The sequence below is a fragment of the Vespa mandarinia genome, chromosome 1 (genome assembly GCF_050613455.1).
Source record: "Vespa mandarinia isolate Hongniang chromosome 1, ASM5061345v1, whole genome shotgun sequence".
In the NCBI taxonomy this organism is placed as follows: Eukaryota; Metazoa; Arthropoda; class Insecta; order Hymenoptera; family Vespidae; genus Vespa; species Vespa mandarinia.
In genome coordinates this window covers 8967501-8978581 of record NC_140810.1, presented here as the reverse complement: position 1 = coordinate 8978581, position 11081 = coordinate 8967501, and the positions used below count along the sequence as shown (strand labels likewise).

At 32.6% G+C, this 11081-nt stretch overlaps 1 protein-coding gene across 15 annotated transcripts in view; it reads right to left on the bottom strand.

Moving 5' to 3' along the window:
* The window catches only part of LOC118444503 (uncharacterized), a 68419-nt gene that overhangs the window by 45100 nt on the left and 12238 nt on the right, over nucleotides 1-11081 (bottom strand). For all 15 annotated transcript variants that reach the window (XR_014981855.1, XR_014981862.1, XR_014981871.1 and 12 more), the window contains exons 3-13: nucleotides 4094-4195; nucleotides 3787-3919; nucleotides 3245-3408; nucleotides 2894-3049; nucleotides 1802-1930; nucleotides 1482-1679; nucleotides 1110-1406; nucleotides 827-1024; nucleotides 609-755; nucleotides 339-488; nucleotides 80-220 (exon numbers count right to left, since the gene is read on the bottom strand). Coding sequence is in view for 7 of the 15 variants with exons in the window: in XM_085655555.1 (XP_085511681.1) it covers nucleotides 80-220; nucleotides 339-488; nucleotides 609-755; nucleotides 827-1024; nucleotides 1110-1406; nucleotides 1482-1679; nucleotides 1802-1930; nucleotides 2894-3049; nucleotides 3245-3408; nucleotides 3787-3919; nucleotides 4094-4195 (1815 nt within the window). In the remaining 8 variants the exon portion in view is untranslated. The remainder of the gene's footprint in view (nucleotides 1-79; nucleotides 221-338; nucleotides 489-608; nucleotides 756-826; nucleotides 1025-1109; nucleotides 1407-1481; nucleotides 1680-1801; nucleotides 1931-2893; nucleotides 3050-3244; nucleotides 3409-3786; nucleotides 3920-4093; nucleotides 4196-11081) is intronic.

The following is an 11081-nucleotide window of genomic DNA, read 5'->3' as shown; positions in this document are numbered from 1 at the left end:
ATACAATAATTGAAATATTTTTATCAATTCTGTCAATTATTTAAACGTCGTATAGAGAGTTTTCATCCCGTTTACTTGCCTGATTTTTTCGTGCTGCAATATGTAAAGGCGTGTGGCCATTTTTAGCCATAGCATGTGGCGAAGCACCCTTATCTAATAGAAGTAATGCTACATTCTGATGGTCATAATGCGATGCTACATGAAGAGGAGTTACTCCGTTCTATATTCAATAAATATGATCGATCATATTTATATTTTAATATAAATATTTTAATTCACTACGTATAAATTGTCATTTAATATATTTAAAAAAAAAAAAAAAAAAAAAAAATGCTTACCTTTCCTTGAGCATCAACTGGTGCATTTTTCTGTAGTAACAACCTCGCTACATTCATATTGCCGTATTTAGCTGCCAAATGTAAAGGTGTAAAACCCTTTTTAGTCGTAGCAGTAAGTGATGCCCCATTTTCTAATAAAACTGAAGCAACCTGATGAACGCATAAGAAATAAGATGTAATACGTTATATTTGACATCGGTATTCTAATCCTATATTATAGGATTAATAATTACTCATAAATAGTTTACATATAAAATAAAAAATCTTTACCTCTTCTTGACCTTCCTTAGCCGCGATATGAAGTGGAGTATATAAATCTTTCGTTGTGGCATCAACTCCAGCACCGTGTTGTAATAGCAACATTACAATGTCAACATTGCCTAAGCGGGAAGCAACGTGAAGCGGTGTTTGCTCCTCCTAAAAAAAGAATTATATAATCAACATCAAGATTATTCGAAATAATGATGAAATTTATATGATATACTTACTCTTGCTCTAGCGTCAACTTGAGCACCGTTCCTAAGAAGTATTCTGATAATATCAGTCTGGTTTGCTCTAGCAGCTAAATGTAACGGCGTCTCGCCTCTTACTGTCGGTATGTCTGGACTAGCTTCGTGTTGCAGCAAGTAAATGACGATGTTCATACATCCCATAAAACTTGCTACATGCAGCGGAGTTAATCCGGACTACATAAAACAAACAAAAGTAAATTGAATTTTTAATAAAATAATTTTTAATATTTAACAAAAAATACAAAAAATACATAATTACCTCCGTAGTAGCTTCGATACTAGCTTTGTGTTTTAAGAGAAGTTCAACTACTTTAATTCTGTTCTTCTTACACGCAATGTGTAGAGGTGTGAAACCATTGAGTGCGCGTGCATTAGGATCTGCATTTCTATCGAGTAAAAGTTTGGCCACCCTTACGTGACCACAATGAGCTGCCACATGCAATGCTGTCAAATAGTCCACTGTTACTTCATCCACAGGTGCACGATGATAAAGTAGAACCCTTGCGGCATCTACATGATCCCCTTGAGCAGCCATGTGTAATGGTGCAAGACCATTCTGCATTTCAGTCAATAAAAAATACATTATTTAAAATGTAGTCAAATAATTTTTTCTTTCTATATAATCTATTACCTTTGTTTTAGAGCCAATAGGTGCTCCTCTTTCAATAAGTATGTCAACAACCTCATGATGACCTGATCTTGCTGCACAATGAAGAGGAGTAAGGCCATCTCTCGTTTTTGCTTCGATATTTGCTCCTTTACTCATAAGAAGATTTACCATTTTAATTTTTCCCCATTTTGCAGCTACATGAATCGGCGTAATATTGTGCTATACGAACGGGCAAAAAAGAAAAAAATATAAATATAACTTTTCAAATTGTCTCTAATATGTATACATATACATATACATACATACATACAAACATATATTGTATATGTTTTGATACTTACTTTAGCAGCAAAATTTACATCCGCACCTCTATCATAAAGTAAGGAAGCAATTCGATCGTTGCCATAATGTGCGGCTATGTGAAGTGGTGTGAAACCGCTTTTCGAAGTTACGTCCGGATTATGATCATTCTGTTGAAAAATACAATACAATAATGATAGAATAAAAACACAAATTACATTTATAATTTTTTAATGCTCTTAAAATAAAAAATAAAAGCAAAGTATTGTCTCTCGATTCATTGCAAATCGATATTGTATGATAATTCGCGAATGTTCAGTTACCTAAGCCTGACGTATCTTATAATAGTGATATGAGTAGTACATAAGTCAACTACATATATATGACTAAAACTTTTTTAATAAAGCGTAAAAATATATAAGTCTATATCATCTCTCATAAATGGTATCGTTTTTCTCGTATTTCATTAAAATCATATATACATATATCGGTACGTAATTAAAAATTTTTATGATTTATACGTCGAAACTTTTAATTAAATATATACAAAGATATCAATATAATCAATTGTATGTTAAAATACATCTACAAATTATTTTACGTTATGTAATTTTGTAGAAATTTAGACAAAATTTACAACTATTTTCTATTTTTTATCCAAGTTTTTAAAATAGACAAATTTAAACTATTACTTTTGCGTTTCATGGATTAATCATATTACATCCATGTAGTATATCTGTAAGCATTTATACCATAAATTCTCTTAGTTACAATTCTGTACTATTTCCGATGAACAATCGCTTATTGCAAAGATAAAGTTTTCTAATAGGTAACTACATTTACAGAATTTGAATAAGAAATTTTTATTTATCGATTCAAACATTAGAAATCTTGAGAGATGAATTTTTTAAAGAATATATAATATTATTCTTATATAGAAAAATTTATCTTATATAGCTTGATGTTTTAGATCTAGAATGAATCCTTGTTTATAAAAATCAGTCAACTATTTAGATCAAAAGAATTTATGGTATAAACTCTTGGAAATGTATTAGGTGATGAACCCTATTAAAAAGAATAAGAGGATTACAACAAAAGACTCTTTTGCTTGGAAAAAGAAAAATATGACGTACTTGCAAAAGTAGGGCAGCCGCATTACAATCATCCTTCTTAGCAGCGATGTGGAGGGCAGGTAATCGAACTTTACCGCGAGTATCATTTTCCAATAGAACGGCTACTACTTTATCATGACCCTGTTGCATGGCCACCGCCAATGGAGTGAATCCATCCTACGATGAGAAATAAATTTATAGGAATTTAAAAAATTCACTGCCTTTAAGGAAAATTACAACAGTTAATTATACACGTACACACACACACACCAATTAATATTTAATTAATATAATATATGAAATCGTTCCTTCTACCATTTACCAAAGCAAATATTAATTCGCGTATTTATAGTTAAAATATACAGAACGTACCTCTGTAGTGAGGGTTTGGTTGGCACCCTTACTGAGGAGGTACTTGACCACAGAGTCGTGATTCTCCTGAGCAGCCATATAGAGCGGTGTGAACCCATTTTGTGACTGTGCGTTCACAGAAGCACCTTGTTGGACGAGCAATTGTACAACCTCCTCTTGTCCAGCTGCAACAAGATATTAGTTTCATAGTAAGAAGTGGTTAGATATCATATAGAGGTCTATACTTCTTTTCAAGTACATTTATTATGATGCGGCGAGGAAAAGTATAGTTAAATAAAAAATACGTATATACAAAACTCTTCGATAAGTATCTCAATCTCATTGAAATATCATATTTTTGAGTATATAAATGTCATTTTTTTTTCTACGTCCGTGTCGAACATAGCAATGTATTTCTATTATTGCTTAGAAGCTCGATACTGCGTTATAGTATCGAGGTATGGAGAGATATGGGTTAATCGATATGATCTGAGAGTACGTTTATATGTGTATTTGTATACGTATTTACACATCACACAAACGCACATATGGAGTTCGCTTACCAAGAGAAGCAATGTGCAATGCGGTGTTTCCCTTTTTAGTAGCAGCATCGACTACTGCGCCACGACTAAGAAGTTCTCGTACAATTTCCAAGTGGCCATCCTTAGCTGCCAGGTGCAAAGCATTCAGTCCATTCTGTGTACAGACAGATTGCTTTTTTTTTTAGAATCCGAATAAGTAAAATATTTGTTATACGTATATAGCCCATACATAGTCACATAAGTATCTCGATCATGCGACTACGGTAAATTCAATTGATACAGCATGTTAGTAAATCAGATCTTTTAACCTAATTAATGATAAACTTACAGCATTTGATGCATTTATGTCCACGCCCGATTCAAGATACTCCAAAACCTTCTCGAGCTGACCCGCGCGAGCTGCTCTCAAAAATGACGTGCTTGGATCACTCTAAAAATAAATAAATAAAAGAAACAAATGTAATCGATTAATGTATTCTCTCTTACGTCATTAAATTTAATGAGATTTTTTTCTATTACACGATACATCAGACATTACATAATTTTCACTAATTTCATTCTAACTAGGTTAATGCACTCGTGTGAACATTCTTAATAGAAATCATCAAGGGACCTTACGTAACTTTTTAATCCTTATAATCTCTCCAAATCATGTTTCGTACATATGTATCTACGTGCCTTTAATTTTAATGATTTTCCTTCTTGATATCCTTCGATTGTTAACCGAATAAAGACAAAAGAAAGTATTCTATATGAATAATAATCAATCAGAATCTTCAACAAGTTTACATTGTCCTAATTACCGCTGTATTACGCATTAAGAGATGAATATAGATATGCATGCATATACATATTTAGTTATATTTAATAGATATCTCGAGAGTTTGTCTATGCTATCTGTTCGATCTATGAACATAAACACTTGTGCATACATTCAATTAAAATCTCATACTTTCTAACGTGCCATTTCTTTTTTATTGAATTTTATTTTTATTTCTCGATAAATTCTCAACATCTGTCTTAAAATTATATACTCTTTAAATCCTAACAATCATAACAAAGCTTACTCCGCAGACAATGCGTGGAAGATAAGTTTATCGATTTTTTAAATTAAAACTAGTATAAAAAAGAAATGCATACACATTCGTACGTGTGCGAACCTATTTATACACACCTATCAACTTTTATAATGCTGTTAAAATAGCTGGCACGATATGCTCCACCATTATTTCTCGATTACAATGCAGGTTGTTAGTCAAATATATATGTATGTAGTTTACTGGAACATACGGCGCCTATCGGTCTACACGAACGAGAGATGCTGATCTCTTTATTTTATTGTCCATTTGATCTATAAATTCTCACCCTTTTTCTTATTTATAACAAAGTAACAATAATATAATATATCAACATCAATATATAAGTAGGTACATTAAAAATATCAAATCATTGTATAAAATTAGATATATTACATAATCTATCCGTTATATTTATAAGAATAAAGTTTCATTTTTTACGATAAAGACACTCTACGTGTCTAAAAGCAAGAAAGCCTCGTGTTTGTGTGCCTCAACTGGTTTATAAGCTACGTTTAGCTTTATAGATGGTATACAAGAATAAACTGACCGAACTACATCTGGATAATAAAGGTAAGTAAAGGAGGAGTCATAGAGAAACGAGACGCTTCGGCGTCACCAACGAATACCCTGTCGTATTACTGGAACGCATCGTATTATCGTTCATGCGTTGCATATATAAGCACCGCGAACGATAAATCGATAACAGAGTACATTGGACGCGCTTCTTAGGGCAGATAATCCTCTACTGTCGCAGTAATTAACGTATGGTTGTATCGTAAATAATCGTCGCTCTTATTCTTCCTTCAACAGACAGTAATCCATTCAAGAGATTTATTTTTATCTAATTATAGAAAAAAAAAATTAAAAATTAGAGAAAAAATAAAACTAATAAAAAAGTATAATTTTTAAATTTACTAAGAATCTCTTTGTTCGAGGAGATATTAAATACAGTTGGAATTGTTGCGAACGTAAATAAAGCTCAAAGACAAAAGGTACATTCTTTCCATTAACGATTTTTCTTCTCCTCTCTCTCTCTCTCTCTCTCTCTCTCTCTCTTTCTCTCTTTCTTTCTCTATCTTCCTATTTTTTTATTTCACTTTTTCTATGTAGCTTTTACGATGGGCTGGTTTTATCTTCCTATCGACAGCACTTTTTAAAAAAATCGATCCTATTTATAGCTTCATGCAACAAAAAAAGATAACCTTCCCTTATAAAGTGATCGCCAACGATAACAAAATAAACTAACAAAAATTTATAGTCTATTAATTTCATACTGAAGAAATATCATTTAATGTGCATGGCTTCAATCACGGTTTTCCTTTCCTACATATAGCAACAAAGTTAACCGTCAATTGAATTAATCATTATAATTAATTAATTAATTAACCTAGAAAGAAAAAAGCTCCAACTACTTTCTTAGATATGTAAAGCTATTATGAAATCGATCCTGAAATATATGCATTAATGGAATTATAATGACTGAAATAGAATTTACGTGACATCATAAAGAAAATTACTTGTTAACTCATATTAGAAATACCTTCTGAACTAACGAATTCCAATGATCATATCTACAACGGTGAAACATTCTTTTATATCCACAATAAGCACCATGAAGAAGTAGCACAAACGAAAGTTGTGTTATGATGTACTAACTATAGATAAAACGAATGTGGTATCGATAACGATGATACATTTTTTTATCAATGGCAAAACCACGCCACATATATTGTAACATACATTCTATATGTCTAAAAAAAGATTACAAACTTTTGCGGTACCGAAGTAAATGAACTGAAATAAATACGCGAGGCTACTTGGAAATGTATATTACGTTTATATATATATATATATATATATATATATATATATATATATATATATACATAGGGCCAAGAAATTACTCGATATGTCCTATTCGAGCACGAGCTAGATTCGTACGATAGGCTCGAGTAAATAAATAAGAACATATTCTATAAAATTATCAATTTCTTATTCTGCTACGCGTGGAATAGAAAGACAATAAACAGAAAAAGCAAAATAATGTCAAGACTATTCATGTTTTTGAAAGAACAATCTAAGAGTATAGTTGATGAATGTGATATAAAATAGTGCAAATTATTAAGAAAATACTGCGAGATACAAAAAGTAATGCGAGTTAAATTTAGTTATATTCGAAAGTTTCATATTGTTCTCTTTTTTTTTTAGTTTTGTTCTTTTTTTTTTATTATATACCTAAGTTTGTATTTTAAACACTGAAATAGAACCTTAAAAAAACAATTGTCTGTATTCTTTGCGTCTTTAGTAGTTGTTATACCCAATTAATCTCACATACGTATACATATATGTATGCAATATTCATTATACCTATTACTTTTATACAAAAATTTCTATGTAATAAATACGTAAGAATTTTGTTAAATATATTCAATCTTAAAAATAAAAGAAAATAATTATTTGAAAAATTAACAATTATATAGCAAGAAATACGAGATCATTTGTATTTTCTTTCCATTTAACAAAGTGAAAGATTAGTTTGAATAATCGACTTTACAATTGTATCGTAAACAAGGAATCAGAAGAGCAAAATCTACCGTAATTTTCACTACCGTATTTGTCACTGATAAATTTCTTTTAAAGTCCAATGTTAAAGAGAAGATTCTTCATAAAAAAGGAAATTCTTTATAATCGGTATAAAACAGTGATAAAGGAGTCTCTTCTATGTTTCGCGATAGATGACGACCTGCTTTAAATAATTCAGCGACCCCGTTACATCCAACACGTGGATGGTCCCTTGTGTTATACTTCCCCCTTTACCTTTCCCCTTCTCTAGAGCCCCTTCTTCACTTGTGCTTCTTTTTCTTTTTACTCTTTATCCACGAAGCGAAGCTGTATCTCCGGCATGACACGACAACCGTTGAAAAAGAGGAGAGAGACCAATGGAAAACGTCGTCACGATGGTCTCATTACTGTCTCTTTATTATAACAGTCTAGCTTACTCAATGCGATCACATAGCGTGCTTATGCGCGCATTCTATTCTACGTTGATATTATATTCAAGTCTCTCGAAAATCTATAAAAAAAGTTCAAAGAAATTCTTTTTATTTATTTCTTTTTAGTTATTTCTTTCGTGACGAATCTACATGACAATTTCCTCTTGAAAAACGAGTGACAATCGTTACATTTTTGTGTCTGATGATTATGATGATTAGAACATTTCGATTTTTTATTGAAATTCCATCAAATTTTTTCATATCGTCGAATGTCCTTTTATGTATATAAAAATTCTGGAACACGAACTATAAAAACGAAGATACAACGCAAGAACTCATGGCCCGTATAGTCTCTCATAGAATCTCGATGGTATCAAAGACATAAACTCCTGTCGATTGCCTCGGGTGATACCGGACGAGTCTTCGAACCAGCTCGAAGAAACCGTTGTACACCCGATCAACTCTATCAAGTAGTATCATCTTTGCTTATCGCGAATATTTAAAAAATTTTTTGGTACTTGACATTTTCTTATTTTCTCATCATTCATCTTTTTTATTGTCAATTGAAAAAATACGGTAGAAAAAAATAGGGTAGAAACTTAATCAATAGTTCTATTTGATAAAATATTCTACTTGATTACAGTTATTTAAACAAAATATTTGTAATACATGTATGATATAACTTGAGTTATATTCTTATTTTTAAATGCCAAGTACAAAAATGTTTTATCGTAATGCTCTTCGTCGCTTTGGGCTTCCACGTATCGACAAAAAGAACGAAACGGCAACAAGTGTAATACCTATGGGTCTTCCTGCAATTTCTGGCTACGTACCAAGCTAACTATAGCTGCAACGTGCACAAAACTGACTACTATAGCCACAGAATGTGTACGTAGAACCGCTTGGCGTTCCAGTCGCAGAATAAATTCAGAACCCTCGAATAAATATGTTAGAATACATTTTCGCATATTCTTCACGATAGCTCATCGAAATTTTTAATTTTCTGTTACTTACATCATCGACTTCAAACATAATACGATAATCAAATTTTATCTTGAGAAGATCAAATCTTTCTAAAATATTTTCTTTCAATTCCTTGATCGATAACCGATATCGTTAAATGCATTATCCTAAAATAGTAGAAAATTAATTGATCTTTACCTATTATTTCGATTTTCAACAGGTGATCAACGATAGATCGACCAACAGAAAGAAAGGCATATAATCCAAAGTAATAGAATAGACGAGAACAATTAATGTGACAATGAAGGAACGAGGTCGAGTTCGTTGACTTCGTGAAGATGCAGTAAAACGATGATAGAAGAAGGATAATAAAAGTAGAAGAAAAACGAAAGAGCAAAGAAGAAAGGACGAGAAAAAGAGAAAAAGAGAGCGAGGACTAACATCGGCTTCGAAGCGTGACCGTACGAACAACCGTATGCTTGAGAGCAACGTTGAAGAACGTACTTTGAAAAGTGTTAAATCTTTAAAAAAAAAAAAAAAGAACAAAAATAAGAATAAAATTCCAACGAAAGATACGAAAGTTAATTCGTTTTGAATTCGGGGAGATAATATAGGTAATTAACTAATAATAATTTCAAGATAACAATCAAACAATGATGGAATTCGAAATACACAGAGCAAACCGGAAAGTAACGAAGATTTATATACGTAGGCGTGTTCATTTTTCAGTGTGGGTAGACACCATCTTCCAATATATGTATACGCATAAACATGCGCGCATCACAAGCGTAGGAGTAAGCGTAAGCTTCACACGCGTAGGATCGTCGAAAGAGCCTTGACCGTTTCCAAATGCCTCCAGGAGCGGAGCTGCTACTACCTGCCCAGACTAAGAGCTATATCGTGACGTTAATATCAAGTCTTTTCTTGGCAAGATGTGATTAATGTTAATTTTCATCGAACAGGGACTAGGCCATGGCCAAGAAGAGGTAATCTCCGTTTTTTTACAAGTTAGCGAGATCCACAAGTACAAGCAAGAGAGATCGTACTATGAGCAAACATTTTAAATTTAAGAGTGACCGGAAGACCCTGACCTCGTTTCGTATTATTATTATCGTTATCGTTTTTGTTATTATTACGCGTTTTATCCCATGAAACGATACCTACTCGCGAATCGAACATCTTACAATAGAATTATATAAATAGATACAAAAAAGATAAAAAATCTCTCGTAGCACGGCAAGTACAGCTAAATTTAGAAATAAAAATATTAGGCTCAATCCTCTCTCCCTAGTTGAGTTTCGAAGATAATAGTTAAAAATAACATCGAAACTCAACGCTCACAATACGTCACATTCCAGGTATGTGTACATACAAGTACAAGTAGCACTATCTGCACAATCGTTCCTTCTTACAACCCTGAAATCAAAGAAGCATCGACCGTACCTCCGCTCTCCTTACTTTTAATTAAATCTATTTCGCTCTGGGAATCCTTTCGACTGAGAGTTCCCGCGAATCCTGTAGGAAAAAAAATACTTCCCACGAACGTGCCTTCTCGAACCGATTACATTCTGATAATCGTTCGTTAATTCCTAACAATCAACGAAGAGAGATGCGCGCGATTATCCTGTCAACAATAGCCTACAAGATTTGTGTATATGGTGTTCGATTAATAAAATCAGGATAGGATTCAATCATTAGCAACGACCATGGAGACTCCAATGCCGAAATACATACATTTTCTTCGTAACGTTTAAAGAAATAAAGGAATATTAAAAAAAAGCAACGAATCGTTTCTTAAAATTATTCATCGTTCGAGGAAAGAACTGTAATTAAAATAACAAAGATCGTCTTTTCTAGGTGGAAAATCAAATAAAAGCGACCGATCTATCTTCTCTCTGATGTTATTGAAATTCTTTCTTCCCCCCTGGTTTCTACATTATTTCTCTTCCTCTCTCTTTCTGTCTATCTATTTATCTATATATATATATATATACGTCTATCTATCTCTTCATCTCACCCGTCTGTCTATGATTATTCCAACTTAACTATGCACTATTCAATATTACATAATCAAAATAAATTACGAACGACGAATGACATCACGTCCCGCGTTATAAGTGTGAGGTCATCAGGTGCTGACTGGATCGAGAGTACAGGTTTTTACGGCCATCTTGTTTGGCCTCGCTCGTCGAGGGTGACGGCATAACCGTATATGCGTTCTCACTCTTATTTCACGCACACATAGGTAGTTCGAGGTTGGCAGAAAAAGTCGATTGCCGAC